The following is a 13298-nucleotide window of genomic DNA, read 5'->3' on the forward strand; positions in this document are numbered from 1 at the left end:
CATTGCGTCAACATGGTTCTCTGATAATATATGACCCATATAGCCTATAACCTACCAAGCAAGAATTTGAAAAATAACCAGATTTACTGTAAAGCTGCCCCGCGGACGCAAGTGAACGAACCGTGACCTTTATTTTGAAGGCCTTGGATTTGTGAAGCACTTACGCGTGACGCATATCGACGTTCCGACGAATGCGGAAACGACTCCGATTGAGGCAGCCAAAACACTCAACATTTGGTTTGAAAACCGTATACTATAATACTATAGCCTACTAACCCCTGGAATGATATTGGACACTAGCGACTTTGCAGCATAAACAACAACAACTGGGCAGTTACACTGTTCCTTTTAAGATGGAGGTAATTTAGCAAAAAGAAATGCTTGCTTGTTAGAATTGCTACTCAAGCTGGTTAAACAACCTGCTGTACCAGTCTAGCTAGCAAGCTACTGTTCATCACGTAGCTATCGTGTCGTATTTATTATGGCAGTCGTTAGGCCTCCTGTGGACTATAAATATGATGATATTTGATATCATAATGAATACATTAATCGTTCCAAATGGCTTGCTAATTGCATGCATTGTAGCTAATTATGTGTCAGCTAGCTAGCTTGTACAAGCCAGCCACATACATAATTAACATGCTGTCATTTCCTGGATGTGGTTTATTCGCGTTCTTTATGTGTGCAGCAGCAAGATCCTGGAGCAGACTCTATGGTTTCGCCCCCCGCAGGTGGAGCAAAATCAAAGGTAAAAAACCACCACCGATTGTTTACTCACTGTGTCTGTCCACTACACCATCCATCCTGGACGTTATTCTTCCGGCTATACTATACCCGTGAACCTAAATAACTCATAGGCGTTAACATTAAATCATTTGTGTGTGAACAAGTCAAATATCTCTTTGACCACTCCTCTCCATTAGTTGGACACACTATCCAAGGATGACCTCATTAAGTTTGCCAAGAAGCAGATGGCGGCCATGCAGAAGCTCAAATCTAAATGTGCAGGTAGCAACAAGGAGAATACTACAATTAAGTCACTACTTGACAATTTCCCGTAATTAAAAAGTAAAGTTCATCGTTAACAATTTCGATCACTGTCTTCTAGATCTGGAGAAGGAGGTTGAGACAATCAAATCGAAACCCCCGGAATCTACAACTAATAATTGCTCTCCTGACAATTCTATAATACAGGTGGGTTTGCTCTCTTATGCTCAATAATACATGCTCTTGAATTGACTGTATTGGTAACTGAATGGTTCGGTTCGTGCGTACTAGGAACTGACTGAGAGAATGGATGCAGTTCTGCTGGAGAAGGCTGAGACTCAGCAAAGTCTGGTAATGATGCGCAAAGACAACGAGAAGGCAAAGAAACAGACCAAGGTCAGCCTACAATACTGCACAGTACAGTACAGAGAAAGTCAATACAATGCAGTAAACATATAGCACAGTATATTACCATGCAATGCAACAAGTCAGGTGGCTGAGCGGTTAGGGAATCGGGCTAGTAATCTGAAGGTTGCCAGTTCAATTCTTGGCTGTGCCAAATGACGTTGTGTATTTGGGCAAGGCACTTCACCCTACTTGCCTCGGGGGAATGTCCCTGTACTTACTGTATGTCGTCTGGATAAGATCGTCTGCTAAATGACTAAATGTAAATGTCAACAAGATGCAATACAGGTTAACTGTACCTCACAATTCTTTTTTATTTACCTAGGATACAGTACAGAAGCTGGCAACAATTCAAGCACAGTTGGACTTGGCAAGGGAAGAGCACCAGAAACAAATAGAAGCTCTTGAAAAGACCATCGGAAACTCAAAAGCCAAGCATATGGAAGAGATTGAGTATTTCCAGAAGCTCCTGAAAGAGCGCGAAGAGAGCGCGAGGGAGAAAGACAGTGAAAAAGAGAGACCAATGCAAAGAGGAGAGGCGGAGGTGGCGGATGGTGCCCAAGCGCTCCTAAAAAGTCTGGAGTCCCAACTCCTCGGCCTGCAGACTGAGCTGGACTCGTCCAGGCAGCAGGCTGCAGCGCAGCAGGAAGACCAACAGAGGGCGCTGACTGAGGCCCAGCAGGAGGCAGAGAACCTGAGGGAGGAGCTGTCCCAGAAGAGCCTCCAGCACGAGGAGGAGCTCCGAGCCCTGGAAGAGGACTATGAGATTGAGAGGGAGCGCCTGCTGCTGCTCCAAGAGGAGCTGACGGAACAGCTGGCCCTCAAGGACAGCTACCTCCAGGACGTCCAGGAGGAAGAGGAGGAGCCTAGCCGCGGCTCGGGCATAGCCAGGATGCTGGAGTTGTCCGGCTGCAGCCAGAACAGCACAGGCGACAACGAGGCTGGGGATTCCGGGAGGCTCCGAGCGGCGCTGGATGACCTACAGGCCCACAATACCATGCTCCAGGATGAACTGACGTTGCTTGGCAACGTCAAGAGTGAGCTGGAGGCGGAGCTGGAACGCGCAAGGGAGGAGTTTCAGATCGAGAGGGAGGAGCTGGAGTTCAAGATCGACGAGCTGCAAATGTCCCGGGAGAGCATGGCCCTTGATCCCACAAACCCAAACCACGAGGCTCCTCCATTTACTGACACCCAGGATGGACCTCAAACGAACATAGAAGAGGACCTTTCTGTTGGTCCTAGTCCCAGTAGTCCACTCTCCTGCTCCAGCCCTGTCCCAGACAAGCAGGCTCTTGACCCAGAAGAGCAGCAGAACCTGGAGCTCCAAGGTCTTAAGGACCAGTGTGAGGCCCTGGCCAGAGAGAGAAACATGGCCGTGGCTGAGTATGAACTCACCAGGGAAATCCTCAGAGGTCTGGAGACTGAGCTGGGCCAGAAGACTGGGGAGTTTGTCAGGCAATACGAAGCCATGAAAGAGCAGGGGGAAAATGCTGTTCAGGAGCTCCACGAGAAGGTCCGGGTGCTCGGTGAAGAGAAGGAAGCCCTGGGACAGAAGGTCAGTGAGGCCACCGAGGAAAGAGACATCCTGAAGGAAAGACTCCAGAGCGTTGAGCAGAGCCTGGAGGACTCCCTGGGCCAGACCCGGGCAGCAGAGGGGCTCAAGGAGACGCTACAGGCCTCCGTGGAAGAGAAGACTGCGTTAGCTCTGGAGCTGAAGGTCTCCGTGGAGGAGCTGAGCAGACGTCACGAGGAGATCCTCTCCCGATTGCAGCTGAAGGAGAGCGCCGTGCACGAGCTGGAGGAGACGCTGCGCTCCGTCACCACGGAAACCCAGTCCCTGCTGCAGTTCAGAGAGCAGGAGGTGGCCCGGCTGACGCAAGAGAGGGAGCTGGAGGCGGCGAGCGGGAGAGAGGAGGCCAAGAAGCTACGGGAGGAGAAAGAGGAGGAGGTGAAAAGACTGAGGGACGAGAGCGCCGAAGGGCAAAAGAAGGTGACCTCCCTGGAGCAGATGGTGTCGGAGCTCTCCGGCGACCGGGCCGCTCTCCGGCTGAGCCTGGAGGAGGCGTCCACAGCCCTGTCGCGCGTCCAGGGAGAGAGAGACAGCCTGGGCCAGCGGCTGCCTGAGCTGGAGAGCAAGCTGAGGCTCGAGGCCGAAGAGAGACGGCAGCTGGAGGCCAGGACGACCGGCCTGTCGGAGGAACTGGCCGGTCTGAGGAGCAGGGAGGAGCAGGCCCAGGAGACCGTCAGGGCTCTGCGGGAGCAGGCCGCAGCCCTTGGAAACTCCTCCTCCTCCTCCTCCTCGGAGGTGCTGGAGCTGCGGACGCGTTCAGAGGAGCTGGAGAGGGAGAGGAACATGCTGAGGAGCAGCCTCGAAGAGGCCCAGAGGGAAAGGGGGTCGGAGGAGGCGCCGGAGGAGCTGCGGGAGCACGTCGAGGAGCTGGAGAAGGAGAGGAACATGCTGAGGAGCCGCACGGAGGAGGTGGTGGCTGACATGGAAGCCCTGCAGCGAGACCTGGAGGAGATGACACTGGCCAATGAGAAGATGAGGGAAGAGAACCAGGAGCTCCAGGCCCAGGTCATGCAGGCGTCTGAGACACTGGAACGCCGAGAGAGGGAGGAGAGGGACAGGGGAGACGCAGAGGGAGAGATGTTGAAAACCGAGGTGGAGACTGAAAGGAGAGCACTCGAACAGCAGCTGGCAGAGAAGGAGTCTGTGATATCCCAGCTGGAGAGTGAGATGGCCGCCTTGCAGGTGGGTGTCCCCTCAGTTTAGTCGCGTGTCTTATGCCTGGTTTACCTCAGCAGCAGTCTCCGTGGTGGGTTTGTTCGATTGGCTACTGATGTATTTTTCTCATTAGTTCTGCTGATTGACTTCTCTCCCTCTGTCTGCTCTGTCCTGTCTGCAGTCTGCATCCCACTTCACTCCCTCCGGAGAAAACCTGGACAGTCAGCTCACTGAGAAGATCGGTTTGTCCATAATTACTCTTCTCTTAATGAAGTTCCCTGTAGGGAACAATAATGTGGGATTCCACCAGTAGTTTCCAATTAGTTGTTTTGAGATGCCGTTAGCATCTTAGTTTAGTGTGTGTGTGTGTGTGTGTGTGCGTGTGTGTGTGCGTGTGTATTATTGACTTGCTTATCAACATTGCACTCTTTTCTTCTTTTTTTTGTATTACTTTATTTATTAATTCACCTAGGAGCACTCTATCACAATGCACACGATAGAAAGACATGTAAGACTGTAAAACAACTTGTGATCGACTTGTTTTGGTCCCATTCAGCTGGTTCTGAGTGTCTGTATGGTTCCCTATGAGCATGACTCGTGACTGAGCCAAGTCTGCTTGTCCCTCACCAGCCCTGCTGGAGAAGGAGAGCAAAGACAAGGACGAGAGGATGAACAAGATCAAAGCTGTGGCCGTGAAGGCAAGGAAGGAGCTGGACATCAGCAAGAAAGAGGTATGATAGGACGTTATGGGCAGCTTAGTTCGGCTGTATTATACCACAACAACAAAAATGCATTCGTATAACCCCCGTTTTACAAGCCATGTCACAGATGCCTGCAGACATGCACCTATACCAACCTAGAACCCTCCAAAAAGACACGTTTTTGATTGATCGGGTGTCTTCCAGGCTGCGGCCCTCAAGGAGGAAGTGGAGGTATTGAAGGCGGCTAGAGAGAAGGTTACCAGCTCCATGAAAGACATCATCCACGGCGCCGAGGGATACAAGGTACCCACAAACGTCTCTCACGAAACCTTCGCCCCCGACCCCTGGAACGGCGATCCGAGACCTTCGGTCCCAAGCCTTCGTTTTTCAACACGGCATTACGCAATACCGCTTTAGCCTGCATTCCCCCCAGTCCAGAGCGGTGCCGAGTATATCACTTTCCGGAATGTGGTTTATACAACTGAGTGTGTCCACTGTGTTTTAGGCTGTGAAGAACCATCGTATCAATAAACAGCCGCGGCCCCTGCTTCACGAGTAGGCGGCCGACTGAGAGGGAATCACTCCGTTGTATCTAATGAGAGTTTTGTTCCGAACCAGAATGGAGATGCTGTCAAACCAGCTTGATTCATAGTTTTCCTCCTGTACGTTACGCAATAGAAGAGGTACTTAATAATGAATGTGTGTGTGTGTGTGTGTCAGAACCTCCAAATGGATTACGACAGGCAGAGTGAGCAGCTGGAGAAGGAGAAGGAGAGAGGAGAGGCGGCGGAGAAACAGATTGCCGAGCTGACCAAGCGACTGGCCGCTGCAGTCACGCAGGTACGTCACACGACTCAAGAGTGTGTGTGTGTGAACGTACACGGTCACAACAGTATTCAGACCAACCCTTCTTCGAAGACGGCCTTTACCTTCAAGTAAATAAACAGTGCCAATCTGTGCCGGTATCTCTGTAAAGGCTGAATGCCCACTAACAGCCCATTCGATGCGAGCGGGTGAACTTCGGAGCTATTCCGACCCCCGCACATTTTTATTTATCATTTTTTGATGTCACCCTTCGCTCGTAGCCGTTTCTTTCCAGTGAGGTAGCAAACGTCAGGTAAATAAACAAGTGTCTGGCTTCCATCTGGCGTTGCGGCGTCTCTCGTCGTCCAAGGAAAAGGCTGGTTCTGCATGCGTGAGCTTGGGGCCTCCCCAGGGAGCCGTGCAGGAGCGTACGACTGAGGGAGGGAGCTCTGAAAAGAACCGCACCCCGTCTGACTCGCACACCCAGCAAGCGATGATGGGACGTCGCGTTTGACGTTGATTCACTTTCCCTGGCCGATATGAGCACCAGAGGGGTGGCTGTTTGTCGGATTCGCCTGACTGAGTGTGCACGTGTGTGTGTTGGCAGCACGAGCAGCTGTGGTCGGAGAAGGAGGACCTGTTGGTGGGGATGGAGACCGCGAGGAGCACCGTGAGACAGCTGGAGGGGCAGCTGCAGGAGACTCAGCGACACACGGCCACGCTGGACAGGGACCTGCAGGCCGAGAGGCTGGTGAAGGAACAGAAGGCCAAGGTATCTCCACCGGGAAAAAAAGAGAGGGAGGGGGAGGAAGGCAAGCAGGGGAGAGACAAACAGACTTGGACAAGGAAGCTGAATTTGAGCGGCCATTCAGACGTGCCGTGGGTGGGGGGTGTGTGAGTGTTTGTCCCCACGGGGCGGAGAGCTGTAAGAGGTTGTTGTTGCGTTTTCCTCCAGGATGCATCCGCGGCGCTGAAGGAAGTGGAGGAGCTGACGGCTCAGCTGCGCAAACTCAACCAGCAGTCTCAGCAGACAGCCCAGGAGCTGGAGCAGCTACGCAAGGTACACACACACACGTACACACACACACGCATCAGCTGAATCAAGAAGTCACTACGAGTGTTTTATCTCCGCCCCCAGTGTGCGTTAGGTAACGGTGTCGCCGCTGGGCCTTAAAAAAAAAGAAAAACGACAACAATCAAAGCACAGGAGGATGTGAAAGTTGCATTTTTGCCTGCTGTGCTTGAGGCCTTGCTTCTCCATCGAGGGAGCCGGGCCGAGAGGACACGCAAACACACAGCCGGTCTGAAACAGGACCGTGCCTCGCCACGTCGCTATGACCCAACTCGGCGCTCTGAATGTTTGCCTTATTGCGTGCATTGGATGCTGGTTTGCGTGGGCGTGCGCAGATGTAAGGGGTGTTTCTGTGTTCCCTCTGCCGCCGCAGGAAGCGCAGCAGAACTCCCTGTTGGACATGGAGATGGCCGACTATGAGCGGCTCGTGAAGGAGCTCAACACCAAGCTGTCCGAGAGAGAGGTGTTTGTGGAGGACTTGAAGGCCCAGATACAAACACACACTCAGAAGGCGGACACCCTCAACCAGGAGATCGGTATGGCCACACACACACACACACACACAAACAATATGCCCCACTGACTTGCCTTCTCTGCGGGTAATCCACCTAGTTCCCTAATAACCAGGCTGGGATCAAAAGACTCGTGCTGTTATTCAATTACCTTCATATAATGCTCCGTGTGTGTGTGTGTGTGTGTGTGTGTGCGTGTGCGTGCCTCAGTGTCTCTAAAGGCACAGCTAGACCAGGGGGAGGAGAAGACCTCCAAGATGAAACAGCTCCTGGTGAAGACCAAGAAAGATCTGGCTGATGCCAAGAAACAGGTCTGTCCCCTAGAGATGACATCCTTCAATGTACAGTATAGGTGGGTGGGTGTGTGTGTGTAAACCTGTGCTCGTGTACGCAGGAGGCCTCTCAGATGATGCTGCAGGCCTCGTTGAAGGGAGAACTGGAAGCTCACCAGCAGCAGCTGGAGAGCTTGAAGGTAAACGACCGTTGTTATCAAGGCCACCTACATTGGTTTAGGCACGACCTAAGAATCCCAATTCCTATTACAAAAGGCCAATACACTTGAAATGTGTGTGTGTGTGTGTGTGTAGATCCAGGTGTGTGAGGTATCAGCAGAGAGGCACCGGCTGCAGGAGCAACTGAGGTCAGTCCTGGAGCAGCAGCAGAAAAGCGCCTTCTCTCTCCAGCAGAGGATCACCGCCCTGCAGCACGAGTGTCACACCACCAAGGTACACACGCGCACGCACGCACGCACGCACATGTTGCCCCGAAGGACCATCTGTTACACGTGCCAAGAGGAGTACACTTTGTCCGTTCATCCCTCTCACTCTACCTTTCTCTCCTTTGCTACTCTCTCCCCGTGCTCTCCCTCCATCCTGAGTCGTTTTTTTCTTTCTTCCATCCCTCCTCTTTCGCCTCCCCCCATTACTCTCCTCCCCTCGCACAAACGCTCCATCCTTCTTCCTCCCTCCATTTTCCATCCCTCCATTTTCCTCCCATCTCTCCTTTTATTAGCTCGGCCCGGCCCGGCGCTGTAGAAATATTGTTACAAGTCTCCCATCCGCCGTGCGTGAGTGTGCAGCCCTGCTAAATGGCTGAAACCATTCTTCATTAGAGGGGTGCAGCGTGCAAGGGATGCCCCCCCCAAACGGACATGGTTGGTGATGAATGAATCAGTCCAGCTCCACAGGAGAGGAAGTGCTGCCGGGTCTCCCCCCCCCCCCCCTCCCACCTTAGGGACGTTCACCACAAGTTGTTTTAATTACACTCTTCTTCTCCTTCGCTTACTCATTCTCCCCTCCCTCCCAAAATACAGATGCGGAAGGCTAGCTCGAGCAGAGTGTGTTGGTTTTCATTTGCCTACAGCTTGCTTGCCTGCTTCCTGTCCTCCTGCCGTTTCCTTGCTGCACGAGAGTGCGAGTGCTCGTCTGCGCCGCCGCGTTGCGTCTGTGCGTCTGTGGGCGGCACCTGACAGTGTGTTCTGGCGTTCCCAGGCCGAGCTGACCTCCACCGCCAAGGAGTTCGACAGCTACAAGGTGCGAGTCCACAACGTCCTGAAACAGCAGAAGAACAAGACCACGGCCAAGAGCGACGGAGACACCAGCAAACTAGAGCGGTACGGACAGCGCGCGGACTGTGTGCGTGTGGTCAATGCTATGTGTGTGTGTGTGCGTGCGGGGATGTCTGTAACGTGCGCGTGCGTGCGTTTCAGGGAGCAGATGGAGAGCCTGGTGGAGCAGCTGCAGGTCAAACTGCAGGACAGCCAGCAGAGTGTCCGGGCCGGCGCGGCAGAGCTGCAGCAGCTGCAGGCGGAGCACGACACGCTGCTGGAGAGGCACAACGAGATCCTCCAGGAGACCGTGGCCAAGGAGGCCGAGCTCAGGGAGAGGTGGGTGAGCGCGGGGCCCCTCGCTGCTGACGCGCGGGCCGTTCGAGTCGACGAAAACCCCTCTTACTCCTCAGCCTCTCTAACGCGTCCGCTCCCTGTGCCCTCCCCTCCGTCCTCCACCCCTCCCAGACTCCTGGCCCTCCAGACGGAGAGCGTGTCCCTGCGCAACGAGCACGCCCAGACGGTGGCCCAGTTGAGCCGGCAGACGGAGGCCCAGCGGGCGGCCTTCAGGGAGCAGACGCGCCGCCTGCAGGACGAGCACCGGGCCACGGTGGAGACGCTGCAGAGCCACATCAGCAGGCTGGAGAAGCAGCTGTTCGCCCTGCAGAGCCAGTCCAGTAAGGGCCCTGCTCAGACCGTCGGTCGCATCGGTCCGGTGTTGGCTTTCAGGCCACCAGTACAGCCAGTGGGAGCAGGGGGCCCCGAATGGAGGCTGGGGGGTGAGGGGGTTTGGAATCTGGGTGACATAGCTGTGGAGGAATTTGAGAGATTCTTTGCAAGTGAGAAGTGTTTTTTCTTTTTTTTTTTACGCCTCTGTTTGAGGAGAGGGGAAAAGAGATCTTGGCGTGGGGAGTCTGAGCAAAGCAGAGCTGGAAGCTCCTATATCACCTCCCACACATCTGTCCTTCTAGAAACATTCAGAGTAAACACACACACACACATATACACACACACAAGTGTGGGCAATCTGTCACTTTATTCCTCAGAGGACCGTAGCGACCAGTGTTGTTCTGAAGCGTAGCCAGACAGCGCTGTCTGGAGGAGAGCCGCCGTGGTTTGAGGAATAGTCCTGCTGGTTAGGGAGCTTCGGTTTAAACAAACAGCCCCGTGGAAACTTATCAGGGACTTGACCTGCTGTCGTTGTCTCGCATTCTTCTCATTGCATCTCATACACGCGCGCGTGTCTGCGTCTGTCATCTTCCTCTTAACTCGTCGCGGTGTTTACAGGGAGACTCCCGCTCCTCCTCCACCTCCCCTTCCCCCAACCCCGCCCCCCCGCCTCCTTTGGGAGAGACGCAGGCATCTGGAGAGTCTGGTCGTTAGCGTGTCGTAATGCACAGTGGGGTCGATGTCCCAAAACCGTCTCAAACGTCCTCCTCTCCTCGTTCCCTCGCAGCAGTACCGGAGCTCAGGCGAGCTCGTTCCACGCAATCTGAATACAGCCCCACCTCGCCCGCCCTTCAGACACCCGCCGTTGACGGCATCTCACGTATGAGGTCTTGCCATCCCTGGTACTCTCCGATTTCGTCCAATCCCGAGGTGATAATGACCTGTCCAGATTACTGGCGTGATGTATTGCGCTCGGGCGACGTCGTGGGTGTGTGTGAGGGTCGCTGAGATGTGGGGTGTGAAGGACTGCGCGCGGCTCATCCGTCAACCGGCCTACTTACACCCACCATGTCCCCTCACATAGACAAACACAGCCTCCCTCTCTGTTTCACACTGTCTATTATTCACCATTTCTCTCATTGCCCTGTCACCCCCAGCTCCGTTACTTCCAGTTTGTTTTTTTTTCCCCCTCTCTCCCTTTTCAGGCCACTGATATGTACCGTGCGCCAGCGCCCTCCCATGGTGAGCTGCGGTAGTAAATAGCATCGTCTTCAACCGAGTCATTCTTATACGGTCGTGTCCCCCTCGGCAGGTTTGACTCCAGCCCAGTCCAGCCGTAAGCCTGTGGCGGAGCGCAGACCCCCAGAGCAGGGGACTCTGGGGGGCTTCAACCTCGCCCTGAGCGAGATGCAGTCCATGGCCAGAGAGGAAGGAGAGGGAATGGAGACCACCGAGACCGAGTCCCTCTCCCCCGCCCACACCCCCCTGCCTTCCCTGGAACAGCTCCTCACCTCTCCGGACCCCAAACAGGGTTTGTGTCTTTGTAGTTTTCTTCTTCTTCAGATTATGAGCAGTATGTCTGTGTCGGGCCCTGGATATGTCGCGTTCGCCGGGCTGTAAGCGAGCGTGTGTGTGACGTGAGTGCGCGTTCCCCAGAGCCGTTTGTGTGGCAGTCGGAGCCGACCAAGGAGGAGATGAGCCAGAAGCTGACCACAGTCACCCGCAGCATGGAGCACATGAACAGCCTGCTGCACGAGACCGAGGCCACCAACGCTGTCCTCATGGAGCAGGTCACGGTACGTACACACACACACACTCACTCTCACGCAAACACACACTCCTCCTCTCTGTCTCGCACACACACACACACACACCGGCATTGCGCACGCGACCGCCTGCGTGTTGACGTCGCGTGTGCGCGTGTGCAGCTGCTGAAGAGCGAGGTGCGCCGCCTGGAGCGCAACCACGAGCGGGAGAAGAGCGTGGCCAACCTGGAGTATCTGAAGAACGTGCTCCTCCAGTTCATCTTCCTGCGCTCGGGCAGCGAGAGGCAGGCGCTGCTGCCCGTCATCCACACCATGCTGCAGCTGAGCCCCGAGGAGAAGAACAAACTGGCGGCTATTGCGCAGGGTAAGTACACACGCGCACACACGCATGCTGCGCATGCTGCGCATGTACACCATCTCTTACACGCATGCTCAGAGTCATGTGGGAGACTTCTCCTGAGTTGTTACATGGTACCCGTCTCACAGTGCCCACGCGGTTGTGCACTGTCATGTCTGGTGTTGGTTTAAACCATGGTCACGTTGGCGATGTCATGTGATGCCCCCAGGTGAGGAGGAAGTGGGAGGAGCCAGAGCATCAGGGTGGTCCTCCTATCTACACAGCTGGTCTGGGATCAGGTGAACCTGAGAGCCCCCCCCCCCCCCCCCCCCCCCCCTCAGACTGTCACCACAGCGACCAGACACTCTCCTACATATCATCAGATATTTACCCGACCCTCACCTGGACACTCATAAATGTACCCGGCATTACTTATAGAAGCTAGTTTCCTAATCACGTTCACGTATATCTTTATATATCAACACGTGACCTTTTGTTCTTGACTTGCCTTCTCGAAGAATTGACTGGTTTGTCTAATTAACTGGAGCAATGTAAAATATCTGTGTGACCTCACATACTTGAAGGAAAGCCAGTAGTTACGTAACAAAACAAACCGGTCAATGTTCTGTTAAACCGGTGTTTCGTAAACTGTGGGGGCCTGAATTTCTTCCTAGTTTTAATAGCCTGAGTAGAGAACTACTGTATTAAACAGGCAAAGTTACTGAATCCACAGTTTGTTCTAACATCAATGCCTTTCTTATTATACCGAAATGGGACCATTTTAAGATGATGTCATCTTTTCCGTATCCTGTATCTTTCCGATGTTTTTTCATTCATGATCCTAAAGCACATCAGCACTGGAAACACTGCTTGGATTGAGATTAAAGAGTTTGGGTATTTTTCTTCGGTTAATTTAGCTTTGTTTAGTTTCTTTGCATTAATGTATGAATCCAAAGCTCAATGATAATGTGAAGATAATAATTTGTTATTGGGAGCACTTTATTTCATGACTGTGATGCTCACAACTCATACCCATGACAAAAACAAAAAGGGGAACCGAACTGTTGTATTTGCACTCAGATCTGCATGAAAGTAAACCAGTGGAAAATATGATCCCTGTCTGACCACATCTTACCTAATACTAATTGGAAATATGCTCACGTATTCCATGTCTAAACCCTTTTGGCAGCTGCTTATTCCTCATTGAGCCCAATCGGATGAGTAATATAAACATGGGGACAACTGAATGTATTTTTAACAAATTATTTTATATTTATACGTGGGATATTGTGTTAACTAAAAGGGCAGAATGTTAATGAAATCTTTATTTGCCTGGTGATTATGGTTTCAACGGTGGGAGTTTCAAGTTTTTGCGGCTGAAGTTACTGTCTGAAAGCTCTGATGCTCTGTTATAGACTAAAGACAGCAATTACTATGTATCTTTAGATTTGTCATCTGTCGTTTAATGGGCTGACCCGGAGTTGTTTAACTAAACACCAGTATAAAGCATTGCAAATAAAACAAACGCGTGTCTGTGATCATTTAGGGTGGTCATTTTACCAGACCGATGAAATATGCCTACATATTGTGTCAGATGATGCTTCTACAGGACACACCTCCGACAGCTACCAGACACAGATTCACTCACTCTCATCATGCACACATCGAACTGGCCAGATGTGTTATTTTTCCTCCATCAGGGAACTGCTGCCTTTTAAGGAAATCTATGCAATTTCTGATACCACCACACAAGCAGTCCAAAACGCTTGTTGTG

General features: G+C 52.7%; 1 protein-coding gene across 2 annotated transcripts; it reads left to right on the forward strand.

The window, feature by feature from the left end:
- The first annotated feature begins 203 nt into the window (after positions 1–203).
- On the forward strand, positions 204–13049 carry gcc2 (GRIP and coiled-coil domain containing 2). Of its 2 annotated transcripts, none has more exons than XM_084689376.1 (23): positions 204–359; positions 689–748; positions 924–1008; positions 1109–1194; positions 1279–1383; positions 1718–4144; positions 4299–4359; positions 4748–4848; positions 5023–5121; positions 5539–5658; positions 6230–6394; positions 6578–6682; positions 7068–7230; positions 7417–7517; positions 7601–7678; positions 7794–7931; positions 8697–8818; positions 8915–9091; positions 9221–9429; positions 10734–10952; positions 11078–11217; positions 11350–11551; positions 11754–13049. In XM_084689376.1, the coding sequence occupies exons 1-23, from the start codon at positions 354–356 to the stop codon at positions 11825–11827; spliced, it is 5043 nt and encodes a 1680-aa protein (XP_084545502.1). In that variant the 5' UTR covers positions 204–353; the 3' UTR covers positions 11828–13049. The 2 variants fall into 2 exon arrangements, with proteins under 2 accessions (XP_084545502.1, XP_084545503.1); XM_084689377.1 differs by having other exon boundaries at positions 692–748.
- The last annotated feature ends 249 nt before the right edge of the window (positions 13050–13298 follow it).

The sequence above is a fragment of the Hypomesus nipponensis genome, chromosome 23, assembly GCF_054491055.1.
Source record: "Hypomesus nipponensis isolate SF chromosome 23, ASM5449105v1, whole genome shotgun sequence".
Taxonomy (NCBI): Eukaryota; Metazoa; Chordata; class Actinopteri; order Osmeriformes; family Osmeridae; genus Hypomesus; species Hypomesus nipponensis.